At 34.2% G+C, this 20,595-nt stretch overlaps 2 protein-coding genes across 5 annotated transcripts; both read left to right on the plus strand.

Annotated features, from left to right (window-relative positions):
- The first annotated feature begins 4,478 nt into the window (after positions 1-4,478).
- LOC125222527 (BEL1-like homeodomain protein 2) lies at positions 4,479-10,051 on the plus strand. Of its 4 annotated transcripts, none has more exons than XM_089062527.1 (6): positions 4,479-4,669; positions 4,724-5,048; positions 5,125-5,748; positions 6,319-6,698; positions 7,663-7,723; positions 9,505-10,051. In XM_089062527.1, exons 2-6 carry the CDS (start codon positions 4,845-4,847, stop codon positions 9,868-9,870), a joined length of 1,635 nt encoding a protein of 544 aa, XP_088918653.1. In that variant the 5' UTR covers positions 4,479-4,669; positions 4,724-4,844; the 3' UTR covers positions 9,871-10,051. The 4 variants fall into 4 exon arrangements, with proteins under 4 accessions (XP_088918653.1, XP_088918651.1, XP_047981150.2 ...); XM_089062525.1 differs by having other exon boundaries at positions 4,746-5,048; XM_048125193.2 differs by having other exon boundaries at positions 4,480-4,669; positions 4,746-5,048; positions 5,128-5,748.
- Positions 10,052-15,081: 5,030 nt separating this feature from the next.
- On the plus strand, positions 15,082-19,618 carry LOC125218966 (DNA-directed RNA polymerase subunit beta (DUF616)). Its single transcript, XM_048120794.2, has 6 exons — positions 15,082-15,698; positions 16,393-16,610; positions 16,833-17,009; positions 17,109-17,264; positions 18,365-18,641; positions 19,025-19,618. Exons 1-6 carry the CDS (start codon positions 15,359-15,361, stop codon positions 19,255-19,257), a joined length of 1,401 nt encoding a protein of 466 aa, XP_047976751.1. The 5' UTR covers positions 15,082-15,358; the 3' UTR covers positions 19,258-19,618.
- Positions 19,619-20,595: the final 977 nt, after the last annotated feature.

The following is a 20,595-nucleotide window of genomic DNA, read 5'->3' on the forward strand; positions in this document are numbered from 1 at the left end:
TTACCCGTGTATGATACTTCTAGGAATTTTCTTGTTGGTCATCACCCATCTATGGCTTATCGCATACCGCTACTACTGCTAACGCTGCATCTACTACTCCCACAAATTCTCTTATTGGTCATTATCCATCTACTATAATCTGGCGCAGACCGCTACTGCTAACGCCACATCTACTCCTCCCATGAATTTTCTTCTTGGACCCAACGTCAAAATCTTGGCTCCGCCACTATACCGGGGTAGGCAGGATTTAAATTCAAATTTTTTGTATGTATGTATGTAACACTATGATGAGTATATTGGGCATATTTAATAAATTGATTTGATTCAAGTTGATGAAAGAAACGTATATAATGATAATGGTGGTTGTCAACATCAAAAACAGCTGCTCATAGTTTTGGTAGTCCCCCACTGGAAAACGGGACATTCATATTTATTTAAGAGCTACCAAAGACTATTCCCTCTTTTCTTGGTTCCAAATAAGTACCCATTAATCACATTTTTCCATTTCAACAACAAATTTTTTTGTGGTCCCATTCATTTCTATCTTCATCGTCTTATTACTATCTATCATGTTGCTTCACAACTTGTGCCACATATTTTTTTTTTGGGTACTCCTCTCATTTTTAGTGTGAACAAAAGCTCACCTAATTCGATCGTAATATTCGATTTTCTTTCTTGTTAATTAGTAATTAGAATATGATTATAGAAATAGGGAGTACTCCATCGGATAAAATATTTGATTCCATGGAAACACTTTTTTGCTAATAAGTAGTACTTCGAATAATTTGATGCATTTTTGTCAATTTATTCATATCTTGTGAAAGGTGAGTTTTTACTCTTACACAGTTACACAAATGAGATTATTGTGTAGGGTTATTCCATGGGTGTATTTTGAATGCATATTTATTATAAGCACCTTCATGTGTAATTCACATTGGTGTTTTTTTTTTCGTTTTTATTTTGTCTATTCCCCTTCCTTATACTTCGAAATATAATCATGAAAATGAACTCACAAATATTTGAGAGTTCATAAAAAAAATAAGTAAAATAGTTTCATATATTATATGAAACTATTTTACTTATTTTTTTGTCCGCCACTTAAAATTATAAAAGAGAAATAAATAAATGTATAATGACTTGATAAATTTGATGACTCCTGTCATAAATTTTTAGTGTGATACATATGCTCGATCCTTTTTTATCCATACATGCATGCAGCTGTGGGTATGGATTAATTCCATTGACAAAAAAAAAAGTTATACTAGTACTTTTCTTCTAATTTTGATGATTGTAGCATTTCATACTTTTTGTAATGTATTTTTGTTTTCACAATAAATTGGTCCGAAACTTGAATGCGTTGGCTGAATTTGCAACTCTATACGAAGACATATATAGAAAAACATTTTGTTAGTATGGTCTATTTCTTTTTTTAACATCTTTCTCCTTTTTTATGTGCAATTGAGAAAAAACCATTATATAAATTACGGTTAATCATGAATTACCACTTTGATTTTATCTTGGAAAAAAAAATCAATTTTCATTTTCTTATTAACTTTTTCAAAAGTTTGATTCATGTCTCACTTTACACATTCCAACATTAGAATGATGACTCGGCGGTAGATTATCTTAATGACATTGTTTACATTATTTTGTGAAAAGGAAAAATACTACTACTACATCTCACATTTTTGAAATTGCACTTAAAGTAACTAGCATTTGATTAATTTTTTACTTTTTAAATTTTACGAGCGATCTTTGTATAGTCAAACTCTCTCTCTCTCTATATATATATATATATATATTTTTAACTAACGTAATAAACTCACTAAAGTAAGCCGTCTTTCTTTCAAATCCCCTCTCTATTTCCTGTGCGTCTCATTTGTCACCTCTGATCCCAATGCCATGAGAAACTGCCATACGGTGACAGAGTCATCGTTGTCGCGGCTCTATTGCCACCACACCATGACACTGTTGAGGCACCAATAGCAGGTCCGGTCTAATTCCCCATCCCCTCCCTTCCTCTCTCTTGCTTTGGCCAACAACATTAATTAAATAAACATTGATACCGCTACCACTTGTTCGAAATTTTTTTGTTCTCCGTCTTGTAATATTTTCTCTTTTCTAGATATTGCCAACATAATATTCAAACATTGAGTAAATGTTTTGAGATTTGATTCCAATTAATGGAGTGACGGGAGTTGCAAGCCCTTGTCTATAAAAAGAAGTTCAAATGCGTTCGATTATAGAATACTTTAAAGAAAAAATATTTAAGTTTTCAAAAATCATTTTATAAGATGTGACATTAATTAAGAATTTTGAAAATTTGGATTAACGAGAAAACGAAAGTTGGAGATATTTTCCAATAAAATACTCGAAATTGGGATACTAATCAGTAATCAGAATGAACGTCTATAACCAATCTACTTCTCATTGATGAGATCTACAGTATATTAGTAAGTACAACTATACAATAAGCTAGAGCTAGGGACAAAATGCCATATAAATTCACTATAGTTTGAAATTGCAAGTTCTCTTTGTAAGAACTTAGAAATTATGTTGTGTCTCCAACTGCAATATATCAACAAACTGTAGAAACAATATGTTTTTAAAGCAATCTCTTTCAGTCGGACCAATCAACATCTCTTAAAGTTTCAACCATGTTGGTTGTACCATATATAATCATCACTCATGTTTACTACATTGTACTGTCCTATATTGAACTTGTAATCATAAAAAAGACAATATTTTTCCTTTCTGTCTAAGAATTACATGTAGCACAGAACACACGCTAAAGGTAGTAAATTTTAGCACATGGTTTCACAAATTTGTGAAGGGAATAATTATTTCTTTTCACTTGAAGAATTAATTGGACTAATTCTTAGTGCTTCAATGCACATATCTTTGTCTCCACCCTTTTGTGGTAGTGGCAGAAGCTTCATTCATCCATTCGTTCATTGGGACAAATTTCATATTCCACATAATGTCTGTTTTTTATATGTGAAACAATTGTCAATCTGTTCATATTGCCATAAAGGACAATTTATACTCTTATGGGTTATTATGATTCACATTTGGATATAAGGCTGTGCTCTTAATGTTGTCAGTTTCTATGTAATGATATACTACAACAATTACAATTGACAAAAATACATATTTTGGTTTTTCTTTTATGCTTGCCTGACTGCCTCTGGTACTCATTGCGTGTTCATTGGTTGAAATTTCATCATGAAAAAAAAAAAGAATATTTTTTCACCCTTCAAGAATTTCACTCTTTCTTTTTACTCATTTTCACTCTATTGATGGATATTCATGCTATCATGAGATGTTGGTGTAAATATCATAGCAATTCTCATAGAAAAGGTGAATAATTTAATTAGGAAATGAGGAACTTAATTGAAGGGGAATTTTCTTGTTTCATATTTTTACTTTGATAATTTTACAAGTAAAGAGGGGACACGTTTATTGTGTTACGAAGGGTTACTTTTCAATTACCAAACAAACTTCATCTATTTTGTAAATATTTTAAAACCATTGCAATAATATCATTATAAATTGAAAAGTTACAATACTAGGAGTATTAGAACATTCCAAACATCCTATAATAATTTAAAATTTAGTAAAACTTCATGCATTAATTAATAATTAATTTCTTATAAAATGGATTATTGAAATTTTTTGGTGTGCACATCCTCTTTGTCTTCCTCCTTCACCGTCGCCGGCCTCCACCCCGCCGTGGCACCGGCCCCTCCTCCACCGCCTTCTTTGAGCTCATAGTGTGTGGGGACCGACTCTTTTTCCAAAAACAAAATTAGGTTTAATAGTAAAACACAAATCACCATTGTGCCTCTTTCGCCATAATTTCGGTCCTTTTTTCGAGGTAATAATTTCGGTTTCCTTCCTCCCATAACTGATTCTAATGAACACCTTTTATCATTAATTCATTATGGTACTTCCATTATGCTCGTTGCAAATTGCTATTTGTACTAATATTCAATATTACAAATAATTTCATTTTCCCTATTGAATTCAATCAAAATATACTAACCAATTAGTGGCGGCATGCATCATCATCAACATCCAACTATATGAAACAACAATTCTGAAAAAAGAGAGACGAATAAAAGCCAAAACCTATATAGTAGTACAACATTGTTAGGTGTCAAATATTATGAAAATTAACACTAAACCTTTCGAAATCACTAAGGTCACCAATTTGTGTACTATAGTTGGTATACAAAAATACTACATTTAGTACAATCCAAACACATATAACTAATAATAATCAAGAAGCAAGATTATGAAAACACTTTTCTCTATGGAGTATAATATTATACATGTGCTATGCTTAACTTTCACTACCTCAACTTTCTGTTAATAAAAAGAAAAGAAAAGAAAAGAAAAGAAAAAAAAGAAAGAGGGGTAGAGTACAAATGATAAGTTTTGTAGGTATATTAAATATATAGAAAGTTTGGTGAAAGCGAAGCGAGGTAGAAGAGTAGTGTGAGGATGAAGAGAGCGACCCTTTTCCTTTCTCCTTTCATTATCCTCTCTCCCTCTCTCTCTGCCTTGTCTCATCCCCAACACTGTCCCTTCCTCTAAGATTCCAATTTCCAGCACCAAGATCAAGATCAATTCACCGGAAAGTGATGTTTCCAACCCTCATCTTAAGGTACTACTTCAAATTTATTTTAGTCTTTCTTAATTCACAACTTAAAATAAGTAGTCTTCTCTTGTTTTCTTGTTAGAGATCAAAGAGTATGAAAAAATAGGGGTTGTTGGAAACAAACCTAAAAAAAATAAATCAAATCATTCAATCAAAGAGGATTTCGTTTATCCACAAATTCATGTCACAAAGCTTCCAACAAAGCGTCTACACCTTCCCGAATGCATACGAACGATCCGCGGCCGCGAGCGAGTGGGTGTTAAGAGAGCAAGGCGGCTTCGATGCCCCGCCGCCGCCGCCGCCGTTCGACGCCGGAGGTATGCTCACGGAGATCATAAACCGGCGCCACGGCGATCAGATCCAGAAACAGCAGCTCGATAACGAGGTGAGTGTTGACAAATTTTTCACTATAATTTCATGCAACTAAATCAATCACAGCTCTTGAATTTCCTTTTTTGAAGCAGCTCTCTTTCATGAATCATCCACAAGCTGCTAAAGCCGCGGCGGCGGCTTCATCTAATCTGGAAGGGTTTCACTTAATTAGCCCTATTAATCCCCCTTCCGACATGCCGCCGCCGCCTCAGATGAGCTGGATCCCGAGCAGCAGCGGCGGCCGGGGACACGAGGCGGCGGCGAGGGTGCTGGAGGGGCAAGGCCTTTCTCTATCTCTCTCCTCTCTAGAAGGCAACAAATTTGAGAAAATGAATGTGGGAAACGGCGAATTATACTTCCATGGAAGCAATCCATATGTGATTGGAGATGTCGCGACAAATCCGATGCTGTTTGGGTCGCCGAGGTTGGCGTCGGAGCACGAAAACCAGAATCTTCACTTTGGCTATGTTGAATCTACAAGAAGCACGAATTGTGTGAGGAATTCGCGGTATTTGAAGGCGGCACAGGAATTGCTAATGGAATTTTGCTGTGTGGGAAGAGGGAATAATCAAATTGTGAAGAAACAAGATAGAAACCCTAATTCAGACAACGGTGGCGGTTTGTCTTCTTCAAAGGACCACTACACCTTATCCCCTTCTGAGAGAACTGAATACCAGAGAAGAAAATTCAGGCTTCTCTCCATGCTTGATGAGGTTAATTAAATTTTCTTCCTTACAGCTACCTAATCAATGATTGAAGTAGGAAAATTAATTTGAATATTTCATACTATACTGAATAATTGACACTATTATATGATAAAATTAAATAATTTTTGTAAAGTGGTGGAGTGCAGTTGGGGGTACATGTCTAATGAAGAACGACATGCCTCCATTACAGGTTATAAAAATTTTAATTGCAGAATTATTTTAATATATCTTGAGAAGGGGACCATGGCATCTTTTTAATCCTGAATTTGTAAAATAATACCTAGTGCTGTTGGTTTAATCTGACTTTTTCTTAAAAGGAGTAAAAAGACATTCATTCTCCAAGTGATTATGCTCCTGTACGTTTTTTTGAAATCACACACGCACACACACATATACATACATTTATTAAAATATATAAATTAATAATTTACACTGAATCATTTGTGTTTTTCTCCTGATCACATGCAATCAATCAATGCCATAATAATAAAGCCATTGTCACAACTTTATTTAGACATTCCTTCTGCCGGAAAAGCTTCACACATACATAATAAAATTGTTAATTTTGGAGGGCAGGTGGAGGGGAGGTACATGAGGTACTGCGAGCAGATGCAGGCGGTGGTGAACTCGTTCGACGCGGTGATGGGGCAAGGGGCGGCGGCGCCGTACACGGGGCTGGCGAGGGTGGCGATGTCGCAGCATTTCCGGAGCATGAAGGACGCGGTGGCGCGGGAGATGAAGGCGTGCTGCGAGGCGCTGGGGGAGAAGGAGGTGCAAGGGGGGATCACCAAGGGGGAGACGCCGCGGCTCAAAGTGGTGGAGCAGAAATACCGGCAGCACAAGGCGCTGCAGCATATGGGGATCATGGATCCCGAGTCGTGGCGGCCCCAGCGAGGCCTGCCGGAGCGCTCTGTCACCATCTTGAGGGCCTGGCTCTTCGAGCATTTCCTCCATCCGTATGTCTTTCTCTCTCTCTCTCTCTTTCACTCTTACACGCATTAATGTGTGTAAACTGCAATCTTGATAACTTTGCTGTTTTGTTTGCGGTGGGGCTCGTGAGAGAACTGAGATGAATCTGTGAATTTTTTTCCCTCAAATTAAAGCATGTGAAATAATTAAATTCATAACTCAAGTGGGACTTAATTGTACTTATGTAGTAAGTATTATGAATACTATACTGAAATTCATAACTCAATTGCAGCTCGAAAAACTTACTCAACTAAAATTCAAGGACGTAAATGGAAGAATTCATAAAGAACAAAAGATTAAGATGTTGTCGATTCACAAATATGTCCTCAACTTAAGGGATGCATTTTTTCCCTTAAATTTTGGTTATGTTTTAAATTTTCTGAAGCAAATAGTCGTGTCTCCAATTTTGTGTCATTTGTATGAAGATTTTGTAGTAGTCACTATACTAATGTATATCTCTAAATTGGTATATACACTACAAAAATTTACAAAAGATACAAAAAAAAGACACGATTACTTGAATTGAAACTTCTTGAAAAAATACCGCAATTTAGGATGTGCAACCAATCTTTTGTTTTTCTAGGAAGCTTCTATTTGCGTCCATTAATTTCAGTCGAGCCATGTTTTTTGAAGTATTGGTATTTTATTTAGAAACACAAAGTACTGTCCTTAATTAATTGCATTAAGAAATATCCTTAGCAGATAACTCATTCGATGTCTAATAATTACATCAAAAATTGTAATACCATTTTTAAAAAGAAAAATTATGATTTGAAATGGAAATAAACATAGGTCATTATAGTAACACACTTTTCCTTTAATTAATTAATTAATACAGTGGATGAGATGAGTGGTTTCATTGAGGAGAATGTGGAGTGGGACACGTGGTGATTTGTTTTTGTTTGATGATAAAATTATTTTGTTAGCTAAGATAGTTTAATATTGTCTCAGCTATCCAAGTGAAGCAGACAAACATTTGCTGTCGCGACAGACAGGTTTATCAAAAAATCAGGTACTAGCTCATTATATCTTCTGTATATCAAAATCGCTGTGTCATCTGTGGTGAAAGGGATATCTCATGTCTAACTTCGTTTTGCGTGCATATTTGTGATCTATCTTGGATCCCAACTTCAAACTGCACATTCATTTAAGATTTAATAATTGATATAGAGTGTCTGACACACTAATTTCAAGTGCAAAAGTTAATAGATTGTGTATGGAATTGAACAAAGATAGCATCTCATAATTAGATTGCAATTTTGCTCAACTAAAGTACTATCTTGTTATCTGAGTATATTGGTTAGATCTTCTTTGAAATACATGAGTAACATGAGGTATCATATTCTACAGTTTTAATCTGGAGTAATGAATTACTGCTATTTGCACTAATATTTATCTGTACAATGTTGAAATTTTTCTTGATTTATGACCTCATTTTTAATTTATTTTCGATTATAGTAATGATCTTTGCAAATTGCATGTCTGAGCCTGACTCTAGAATCACCCATAAATTTGAGGCATAAATAAAAGAAGACAAGAGTAGGTCATAAACTGCTATTAGCCCTTCTTCCTAGTATTACTAGTATAGAATAATGTTTTCAATATTATGATATATTGGTCTTATAAATGCTTTTGAGAAATTCAAATATCATTCCAATACTTTTACATTTTTTGGCTAGTTTTTTATAATATTATTAATTCTTTCAACCCTATTTATAGTTCATAGTACAATTTATACGCTTTATTAAAAAAAGGTGTGCAGTTTTTGGTTTTCATGTGGTAGACTTTTTCCCCAATTGTAAGAGTTTCTTTATTTGAAATTTGTACTATAAAATTTATTTTTTGTTTGAGTTTTATAGAAAGAATTGATCTTTCTCCTAATTAATAACTCGAATAAACTATATTCTTATGAAAGATTTTATTTACTAGGAGTAACATAATACTCCAATAAACTGATTCATTGGAGTAAATGGATATTGATATTTTTTCAAAAGTGAAAAATACTATGCGCATTCCTGAATGATTGATAAGAAATATCATGGGGAAGGGAATAAATGACTAATTTCAGGGTCATAGGAATCGGTGTATTTAATTGGGATTGGTGATATTTCTGATGGTCGAGGACCCAAGTCACCACAGGAATAATGATTGATTGTTTTTATATTGAAAGAACGATGAATTCTAATTAAAAAAAAAAATTAAGTTTATAGTATCTATTAGATTGAGTACATATTAGGTGATTTTGAGATTCTTTTGCTCTCTGAATTACAAGAAAAATATTAGAGCAATGTAAACGATATTCATGTCAACACTAATCCTTTGGAGTTGGTGGATAAATTATTGTTTATATTTTTTGTTTCATGATTTATATTTTGAGTAATTGTAGAAGATATTAATCCATGTAATATGAGATTTTTCAAAATTGTCGTAGTAGTAACATTTTATGCGTTTAGTCCTTGTATATATGTTGTGAATTTTGATCAATATATTACAATTATATTAGTTGCCTTAGTGAAAGGATCAACGCTGCCAAACATATATGAAATGTTTTTCACCATGCCTGTAAGTTTTTATTTCTGGATTTTCAGTCTGTCACATTTAGAAGTTGAAAATAAAAAGAAAAAAAGGACATTTGGCATTTGCAGACTTTTCTCTAGTGATCATTTGCATCATTGCATGAAGCCATTTGTTTTTGTGCATTAAATTTCGACCAAACATACTCAGTGTTGCAGAAAATTAATTACTATGTCTATGTCTTTTCTCTCTCTCTCCCTCTCTCTATCTCCTTCACAGGTATCAAATTGGTTTATAAATGCTAGGGTTCGACTTTGGAAGCCCATGGTTGAAGAAATGTACCAACAAGAATTCCAAGAAGCTTCAGCTGCAGATAAAGATAAGGATGACCAACCCACTTCCGAAACCGACGCCCCGAAAACGGACCCTTCAGAAACCCGGCAGCCGGCGGAAGATATGATGGTGCCGACCGAGTATCGGTGTTTCATGGAGAATCCTGAGATGGGGTTGGAGTCGGAGTTCAGCGGTGGGAGTGCGGGGACGCAGGCGGCCGGAGAAGTTTCGCTTACGTTGGGACTCCGGCGGTCGGAAAATGTGCCGATTAATATGAGCCATCTCTCAGTTAGGGACTTTGAAGCTTATTAATTATTGAGTTATTGAAAAGCATATATCGGCATTTTATTATTATTATTATTATTACTCTATGTCACATTATTGTTTCTATCAAAAGTACAAAGTGCGTGTAATAAGTAGTAATGTAATTGTATAGATCCAGTACGTTAGATGAAATGATTTTGCCTATTATATACTCCCTCCATTGTTTAAATGATGATGTAATTAATTGCCAGCTGCACATATTCTATAAATTCTAAGCTATAATCTGGATTATTAGATTTCTAAATTTGATGTTGATAAAAAAAATTGACAATACAACGTCGATATTGAAATTTTTTATTGACTTTATTTGTTATCTGTTGAAATCAAATGTAGAAATCTAATTATTCAGATTTTAGTTTGCAATTTATAGTAAAAGAAAATACAGTAAAAATACAGTATCTACTAAGTAACAATAATAAATGTTAAACAAAATACTATATTATAATTTAGAGTAAACTTCATAGGTAGAATATGAAAAATAAGATTTGCACATTTTGAATTTCTGAAGTTAAAAAAATTAGGTTTGTAAGATGATTGAGAAAAATTGCACATAAGATGGCTTCACTGACCATTTTTGGCTTTTTGCTTCTAGACGCTCATTCTGAAGAAGCACACCATAATAATAATATAATAACATCTGAATCATCTATGATTCTATTTTAATCTCAGAAGTCTTTAAAAAGTTATAAATAGTCTTTTTTATTTTCTTAAAAATGGTGTGTTTAGTGGGGAAATATCCCTTTTATTTAACTTAGTAGCACCTCAAGAGCATCTTAAAGTAAAAGGGAATAAGGGATAGACAAATAACCATAGAGAGAGCTGAGCATCTTTTAACAAAAGGGATAGACAAATAACCATACAGATATAATAAAACATAAATTCTAAATATTGTACAAATTTCAAATTGAATCGTTAAAAAATGTTAACAGATGACAAAATAACAGCAATACAATGTCAACACAGAGTCGACGGTTGATGTTGTGTTGACATTTTTTGTTGCTGTTATTTTGTCATCTATTGATATTTTCTAATGGTCCAAATCATAACTTAGAATTAATATAATATTTGGAGTTTGCATTTTATCACTACCCAATAATCATATTTATATTTATTAATAAAAACTCATCATGGCATTTGTCATTGTCAAGGTATTTCACCTTCTTCAATTTGAATATTTCTCTCTCTTCTCCATAAAAATATAAATATGTAATTATTTTTGTTTATCATATTCAATTTACTTTCTTCCCTTAATTTTCATTCTTTAAAAAAAAATATTTATCTTTTTAAAAAATAAATGAGAAGTATGCATTCTTAATTTACTCCCCTTAAAGCATCATTATTATAAGGGAATAAGATAAATTAAAACATATATACAAAAATAATTATATATATACAAAATAATTACCATATTTACCTTTTGTGTTGAGATAATGTAAAAATTGAAGAATTTGTAATATCTTCTCAAATATTTTCTGTTAGAGCAAAATATTTTATGAAAAAGAAGTATACATGGTAGTTATTTCTATTTACCTTTTTATTTACTTTTTTTACCTTTTCATTTACTTCCTTCCTCGAAGATCCTTTAAATTTCACAAATATTGCAATCAATATATTTTGTTTGTGTGCTTAAGATCCTTTAAATTTCACAAATATTGCAATCAATATATTTTGTTTGTGTGCTTATTATCTACATTGGGGTATATTTATTACTACTATAAAAAAAATAGGAGTATCACAAATAGGGATGTCAATGTAGTCCGCAACCCGTGGGCCGGTCCGAATAGTCCGCTAAATTTCTAGGGTTAGGATTGGAAATTTCTAGCCCGATAAAATTACAGCCCGATTAGCCCGCACCCGATTAACCCACAACCCGTTAGGGCCAGACCCGAAAACCCGATGGGCTGGCCTGGAGACCCGATAAAATTTCTCTCGTTCTATTTATTTGCCTCTAATTCGACACTTCATTGATTATTTTATAATATAGATTACTAAAAAAATAACTTTCAATTTTATATATTAATATATATTAAATTTTTATTAATATAATAATAGATATATAAATTAGAAACTTCAGATTCACTAAAAAATATGTTTAAATTTCCAAAACATGCTTTATAATTTCTTGATATTTATGTTTTATTTTGCATAAATCTCAAATATTAGTTTTTTATCATGTTTATGTTTGAGTTTAAGCATATATCTCAAATTTATCATAGTTAAATATTTCACATTTTATAAATATAACTAATTTTCACCATTATATTGGATTAATCGCAGGTTAATTTTATCGGTAGCAACTTGATTAACCCGTTGGGCTAGCCCGAAACCCGAGCTTTTAGGGTTAGGGTTGAACTTTTATAACCCGAAGAAATACAACCCAATTAGCTCGCACCCGATTGACCCGCAACCCAAATAGAGTTGACCCGAAATCCGATGGACTGGCCCGATTGACATACTTAATTACAAACATACTCCAATGAATATTACAAAATATGGTAGTCCATCTGTTAACCCATTGGAGTAAACAAAATCTACGAAAAGCCCAGCAGCATTAAACTGAATCCGGCCCAATGTAAAAGTTAAATATTTATACAATATATAAAAGGAGAGTTTTGGGAGGTTTTGAATAATTATTTTATGCTAGGAATGTAAATACAATTAATATAAAATTTAGAAATTAATTCTAATAAATATATAATCCTACTTAGTTGGTTATGCCATGTTTTTTTTTATTAGTGGAGATTACGGAGGTTTTGAATAATTATTTTATGCTAGGGATGTAAATACAATTAATATAAAATCTAAAAATTAATTCTAATAAATATATAATCCTACTTAGTTGGTTATGCCATATTTCTTTTTATTAGTGGAGATTAAGTCTACGTGAATGAGTGGGAGGTTAGCAAACATATTAGTTTGGCCTGAGTTGGATAAATTGATGGGGAAATTATTGCACACGTTAATTTCTTTTATGTCAAGTTAGTAGTTGCTCAATTTAGATTAACCACTAAATAAAACGGATCTTTATAGAAGTAATACTGTTATTGATGCTCAACATCCCTGCAGGTATATTAGAGCATCCGCAATGGTCGGCTAGCGACCGGTTAGCCGATTCGTCGCGCTGGCCGATCGGCTAGCCGAACCATTGCAGTCGGCGAGAGCGAAATCGGCGAGCCGATCGGCGTGGGCTGGCCGATCGCTCGGCGCTGGCCGATGCGCTAGCCGATGCGCTGGCCGCCATTGTAGCGGCCCGATCGGCCAGCGCCGAATTTTGTTTTTTTTTTATTCTTTTTTAAATTTTTTTTAATTCTTTTTTTAAAAAAGATTCAATTTTTTTTTTTTAATTTTGAAAAACTATATAAACGCGATTTTCTCTATCTCTAAATTTCTGTACAAGAGCAACATCTAGCGATGGACAACAACAACTAGCCCAATACAAAATTAAGACCTAAAACAGAAACATGTCATACCGTCGGGACCCCCGTTCGGCTAGCGGCAAACTATAACAGATTCAAGGTGGCTCGTGTGTGGAAGCTCGGATTTTTTTTTCTATTATGTTATTTTTATGATTTTTAGTTAATGTACTTTTTTTTATTTAAATAAAATTAATAAATTTTCCCGTACATGTGTCGTAAATTTAATTCCGTATTTTAATCGTAATTTTAATTCCGTAAATGTAGTATATTTTGAATTATTTTTATTGCGGCTGGCCTAAATCTGATGTGGCAGGTGGATTTTTTAGTGTTGCTGACGTAGCAGGGGAGAGAATGGTTGGCCTATGGCTTGCTTATGTTTTCTTTTAAAAAAAATTATCGTAATTTGATTGATTTTTCTTCTAAATAATTTTGCATCGTGATTGGTAAAGGGTAAATGTTGATGTAAAGAGAGAACTACACACTCCTGCATCAGATCGTTCTTGCACTCATTTGGAGTTTGACATATCAAGCAATCGTAGCTATTCTTCTTCCTCCACTCGGTGTTTTCCTCAAGTTTAACTATGAGGTACTTCTACTTCTCTTTCTAATTAATATTCTTTTCTTTAATTTGATAGTATATAGTTACAATTATATTTATATTTGATTTTAGTGAAATTAACAGGTTGAGTTTTGGATTTGCTTCTTATTGACGCTTCTTTTGGTTACATTCACGGAATCATTTATGCTATATATATATATATATTCTTACCCAATAGACATATTCACCTCTCTCTCTCATTCCTATGTAAATAAATACTTTTATTCTCTGTTTGTCACCTTAATTGATGTTAATTTGTAATCACTATAAGCTTTGCCTTCTTGATTTGAATGGCTAGGGAAGCCTCCACAAAATTATGTGGTGTGAATTATTTGATTGTGTATTTTCATGGGTCTCATACATCTTATGCTTTGCTCTATGGATGATCGTTTTAATACATATTGATTATTAATTTTGTGCATTGCAAATTGATTTTGTTTTTTATTTTATTGTAGTTTTAGGTGAGGCAATCGACTTTACCTACGAGTTATGTTGAAGAGTGACAAATTGTGAAGAATTGAAGGTTTTAGTTTATAAAGATTTTATTTAAATTTTAAAGTTAATGTAGTGTATAAAGAAGTTTAAAAATGATGAGTAATTATTCATTGTATTTAATTTTTTATTATGATAGATTTTTATCTTCCTACTACATGATTTATTGTTTAAACATTATATTATGTGATTTGTTTCAAATTTATTATGCTTCAATGTTGATTGTATAGATTTTTTATTCTCGTATAACTATAATTGTTACTCATATTATTCATTGTTAATATTGATTCTAATTTGTTTAATTAATTTAAAATTGAAAATTAATATTTAAAATATACTCCCTCCGTTCCATAGTAATGGAGGTATTTCTTTTCGGCACAGAGATTAAGAAAAATTGTGTTGGGAGTTAAGGAAATGAATAGTAAAGTGGAAAATGAAAAAGGTAGAGAGATGAAGAGAGAATAAAGTAAGAGAGTAAAGTAGGTGTGTAAAAATGTGTTTACTTTTTTTAAAAAGGGAAATGACTCTATTACAAAGTAATAAAAACGTACCAAAATGATAAAATGACTCTATTACTATGGAACGGAGAGAGTATTAATCTATGCACAGCACATGCTTGATGGAGTACTATTTTGGAGTAATAGTCGAGTACTAAAATTAACAGAAAAAAATAAATAAATTCAGTCGCAGTCGCAGCCATCTCTCTCGACTCCCACTCTCGCACTCTAACGAGATTCAACAATTTCTCAATTCCTCTCTCTGTAATTCTTCTTCTCAAATTTCCGGTGAAACTCTCCAATCTACACCCACCACCGCCGCCCGTTTCCTCCCTCATTCTCGGCCCAACGATCATCACTCGCGCAAGCACGACTGCTCCTCGCCGCTGCCTCCGTGGCTTCTTCTCTTCTCAGCCTCAACTCAAGAACAGCGAAACCCTAACTCATAAGTTTATAAAACTCGTCAATCGGCAATGTCGACCAACGGCGTCCCAATATATGTCTCCGACGACGACCCCGAAGACCCCTTGAGACGTATGCGGCCTAGGGTCCGCCGGAAGCGCAAGAAGCCCGGCGTTAGGAGCTGGTCTGATTTCACCCGAAGCGTCGTCAAGTGCTTGCCGCTGCTGTGTTTCCTCATCTTTGTCTGCGTCTGGATTTACGAGCTCATCAAAATCGGCGATGGAGCGATCCCAAGTCCGCCACCGGTCAGGAAATCGGATCACGCCGCTACTCAGGGTAGTAAAGAGAAGCCGTTGGGGAATTTGAACAAACTTGATCCTACCACTAGGGTTGTTGGGGGCGTAAGAGAGCGTAAGTCGTACTATATCCTAATTTCTGTTTTTGCTGCAACTTGTCTCCTCCTTCTGCGATCCATTGATGCAAATTGTGCTCCCGTGGTTTATGCTGTGTGTGTTTTGTCATAGTTATTGAGGCGTAGTGATTGCTTTCCATGCTTGCAATGGACACTTAAGTGATGTCTAGCTACATTGTCGAAGTTAGGAAACTTTTCTATAGCACTATCCAGTTTTGTGAGTTATTTGCACTTAGGTTTGGAATTTAGAGTTATGTACCTGAATTACATGATATGAAGCACTGGGAACAGAAATGTTCTCTTTTATGTCTAACTGACATTTATTGTACTAGTGGAAGAAGCAATTTGGATGAAACTATTGATAGTGTGCAAGTGTCTTATTTGGGTTCCCAAGGGAACGTTTACTCTGAGTGACAGAATAGATTGATAAAACAGAGGATTGAGTATTTTGAAGGATAAGGGTCAAGGTCATTGGTCTATAACCGGACCCGATGAAAAAAATGGGATCAATTGTTGTGGACTTGTTGAGAATGATTCGGATCTAGTTCATGTACTATTAGAAGTAGAAGGCACTCAAACAAGCTCAAATTTAATTGACCGTCAAAGTAAACTGTGGATTAACTTGGATTAATTGTAACGACAATTACAAGCTTGTTTGTTAATCCTATGACTCTCTTTTCTGAATTATGTCAGGATGTTTGAAGCTTCTACCTCCTGGAGAACTTGAGCTTCTGAAATTTCCCAATTCTATGGACTCTAGAAGTCCACTAAAAGAGTTGGCATATGCCACGGAGACCAATGGAGCCAGTAAAGAAGGGACGTTTAACTTATCCATGGTATATTTGGAGGGTTCAAGATTTAATTTATTCTCAGGAAACCCAACTCTTGAACAGAGAGACCAAGAGTTTAAGGTAATGCGTTCTATCTTGCCCCTCTGTTTTTAAACAAACTGAATGTCAACTTATGGCATTCTTTTGTACTCTAGAAGAGGACTGATGTGCATCTTAAGTTGGTGAGACATTCAGATTTATGGTCCATGGCTCCATGCTTTGGTACCTCTATGGAATATATATCTATCAGATCTAGTCTCATTTTGGTGCAATTAGTTTATCACAAATCTTACCATATGATAGGTGACTGAAAAGGCTAAGGCCCACTGTGGGTTCTACAGTGAAATTGGAGGATTTAGGATTTCTGATGAAGACAAAAGTTACATGAAGACTTGCGAAGTGGTGGTTTCTACCTGTGCATTTGGTGGTGGAGATGATCTTTATCAACCTATAGGAATGTCTGAAACTTCACTTCAGAAGGTTTTCATCTTATATACAGAAACGTAAATGGAGATTGTATGATATTGATTCACACGTATGAGTGTGGTCATGATTAATTTTTAACATAAATGGATTCAGGTTTGCTATGTGGCTTTCTGGGATGAAATTACTCTGGCAACACAAGAAGCACAGGGGAACAAAATTGATGAAAGACATTTCATTGGGAAGTGGCGTGTCATAATTGTTAGAGACTTACCCTTCAGAGACCAAAGATTAAATGGAAAAGTACCCAAGGTATGAAACTCTAAAATTCCTTTTGCTTTATGCAAGTCATTATTGTATCATACCAGGTATAACTAGTTTATCGACAACTTGTCCACAACTGAAACATAATTGTTTTTTTCTCCTGTCTGTATCCAAAGCTTCGCTTTGGTTTAGGCTTAACTATCAGTGACATTAGTGTCCTCCTGCTGACATCTTGAATGCTCGTAATGATAGAATGGAAAAAAGATTAAGAGTCTTGTGGTTAATTTCTAATGAAGGTTATGTTGGGGGAGAAATATGTCCTGTAATAACTATTTCATATAAATAGAGAAGCCAAGAATATCTTGGGCTTATTCTGCAATTTTTGAATGCATTTTTTTCTTTTCTGCGCTGTTTTCAAGAGCATTTTGTCCACAAGTGCGGAAGTAAAACTAAATTTCCCCCCTGTATAGGCCAGTCACATGCAGATAGGATATCCATCTCCACCTCCACCATGGTGGAGTGCAATGAACAAAGGAAAAAACCTGGAAAAAATATCTAAGATTGTCATGTTATTTCTTAAGTTTAAAAGAAAAATGCCTCCTTTTTTATTGTACATGGGTAATTGCATCAATAATTCTAGCACGAGTAATTCTTCTCTGTGGAATACAGTGTTATATTTGAGGGGGAATTGCGCCTAGTACAGACTTTCACATGATTCTGGTTTTTCACAAGAACAATAAATTCCAAGTACAAATACATGAACTTTCTCTCTTTTTTTCTCATTTTTTACAAGTGGACATTTTCAGCGAGATATAAGCCAAAGTGAAGGCTGGAATGACACGATGAACGAAACGTTTTACTCATAGTCAAATTACGTCATTTGGCACCGCTGGCTGTTTAATTTAATCCATGCAGGCATTCCGGCCTCCACCTCAGCATAGATCTTGTTGAAATGTGAAAAATGATTAAAATTGAAATTACGAGTATTTATAGGTTGATTTACAGTTTATGTGCAAAACCATAATTGTGTGATAGTTCGTGTATTTTGGCGCAATTGCCCCTATATTTTATTTACATGTTGCTGTTTATATTTTAGATTGGTGGACATTTATACTAACTCTTTTGTGAATTATTATCTCTTTATCCAGATGCTTGCCCATCGTCTTTTCCCAAATGCTAGATATTCCATTTGGGTTGATTCCAAGTCCCAGTTCCGGAGAGACCCTTTGGGTGTGTTGGAAGCCTTACTTTGGCGTTCAAATCATGAACTTGCAATTTCAGAACATGGTGCCCGTAGTAGTGTGTATGATGAGGCAAAGGCTGTTGTCCATAAAAATAAGGCGACCCCAGCGGAGGTGGAGGTCCAGTTGGCACAGTATCGCCGTGATGGTCTTCCTGAAGATAAGAGGTTCAATGGGAAGAAAGGTATTGTGTTTCTGGCTCGCATCTATTCCATCACCATACTAGATAGGGTTAAGAGTTTTCAGAACATGATGAGTGGACTTTGCTACTAAGACTCTTACTAATATTATCTACTTACAATAGCTTCAAAAAAATGTTCTGTCTATTTATAAAATTAGCATTTTGTGGATGAAAATCATCATATATCTTTCAAAAGCATAATTGTTTCTGGAAGAGGTAGTGTAATCGTTTCATGTTATGGTGTTTTTCCTGTTGAAGGAGTAATCTTTGGGTTGTCTTGTTATATCATTTGTTGGCTTTAGCTCTTGGCAACATATTTTGTTAAGACAGTAAGTAGCATCTTATTTCTGAATACAGTATGGATAATTTTACGATTCTGTGTGCAGCACTAGCAGAGGCTTCAATAATCGTGAGGGAGCACACTCCAGTGACAAACTTGTTCATGTGTCTTTGGTTCAATGAAGTCGTCCGCTTCACTTCACGTGATCAACTAAGTTTCCCCTATGTCCTTTGGCGACTCAAGGGTTTAACGCGCATCAATATGTTCCCTGTCTGCACCAGAAAGGATCTTGTAAATAGTATGGGTCACATACGCAAGGCAAAGCCCCTCACAAGCTAATACTCTCTGTTCGTTGCCATAAGCAAGGGGGTCTAATTTAGCAGATTGGACATCCTCCAGCTTCGGCACATGTATCAGCAAAGAGATCACGTAAGCAGGATACATTTTTGTATTCTTTTCATTTTTTCTTTTTGGACTTCAATACCAACCTTGTATTGATTTTTCACAATTATGGGATTTGGGGGGTGGTGTTGGAGATATGTTTTTTGTAAATTTGATTCTTAGGTTATTCATTCCAAACCATTTGACCTTCCGTTAAATTTTATTTTTTCCCTTTGATTGTCCAGCTTGTATTATATTCATGAGTGAAGTACCTGATTTTTCAGTTTAGTACTAGTAAATAGCCTGTGATCTCTTTTTATACTCCCTCCATTATAGAAGATGATTCACTGTTTTTTATTGTTTTGGATTCACTTTCTTTTTTATTGTTTTATCTAATTCAAGATGACTATTACTAAAAATGGAAACACTTTTATATTACTTTATTCTTTCTTTTACTTTATTCTATTCATTGAACAAACAAAAATGAATATTTTGATACCTGAAAATCACATTTTTTGTATCTGATGCTGATTTTTGCTCCAAAATGTCCTCTAAAAAATATTTTCATACGTTTGCTATGGAGGATATTTTTGGACTTGCACAAAAAATTGACCTAAAATGATAGTACTATCTTCATTCTTTCTTCTTCTTTCCCCTAATTCTTTTCTCGGTCTCTTCCAATTATAACGTACTATGACATATACTCCCTCCGTCCTAGATAATTCGACCCAGTATTCCATTTCGGGTCGTCCCATATAATTTGTCCCATTTCACTTTTAATATTTTTGGTAGTGGACCTCATATTCCACTAACTCATTCCTACTAACATTTTATTATAAAACTAATATTTTAAAAGTAGGACCCATATCCCACCAACTTTTTCAACTCACTTTCCATTAGATTTTTTAAAACTCGTACCGGGTCAAAGTGTCCCAAATTATCTGGGACTGGAGGGAGTATATGTTTCAAAAACTATTGTTTACGACAATTGGAGCGGTTTGATTTATTTTTTATTTTTCATTTTTCATCCAATTAAATAGTTGGTCTACAAATCAACATATCTGAAATGTGATTTGTAAGAAGTACTCCTTCATCCCATTATAAGTGTGATGTATTTCCTTTTAGATTGCCCAACTAATACTCTATCTCTCTCTTACTTCATCCTCTAGCTTACTTGTTTTCACTCCAAAAACTTATGCCCAAAAGTTTTGACTCATATGAAGTGGGAAAGAGAGAATGTGATTCATAAGAATAATATTTTTTAAAAAAAATATAATTGTAAATAAATTCTCTAGT

Source organism: Salvia hispanica, chromosome 1, assembly GCF_029641045.1.
Source record: "Salvia hispanica isolate PSC_SH4W2 chromosome 1, Shi_PSC_v1, whole genome shotgun sequence".
Taxonomy (NCBI): Eukaryota; Viridiplantae; Streptophyta; class Magnoliopsida; order Lamiales; family Lamiaceae; genus Salvia; species Salvia hispanica.

Bases quoted from the DNA above. Each gene is read 5' to 3' on its own strand.
- LOC125222527 (XM_089062527.1), top strand. From the start codon at position 4,845: ATGTCACAAAGCTTCCAACAAAGCGTCTACACCTTCCCGAATGCATAC. The intron at 5,049-5,124 runs GTGAGTGTTGAC...CCTTTTTTGAAG, and splicing joins AACAGCAGCTCGATAACGAG to CAGCTCTCTTTCATGAATCA. The intron at 7,724-9,504 runs GTACTAGCTCAT...TCTCCTTCACAG, and splicing joins CAGGTTTATCAAAAAATCAG to GTATCAAATTGGTTTATAAA.
- LOC125218966 (XM_048120794.2), top strand. From the start codon at position 15,359: ATGTCGACCAACGGCGTCCCAATATATGTCTCCGACGACGACCCCGAA. The intron at 15,699-16,392 runs GTAAGTCGTACT...GAATTATGTCAG, and splicing joins TGTTGGGGGCGTAAGAGAGC to GATGTTTGAAGCTTCTACCT. The intron at 17,265-18,364 runs GTATGAAACTCT...CTCTTTATCCAG, and splicing joins TAAATGGAAAAGTACCCAAG to ATGCTTGCCCATCGTCTTTT.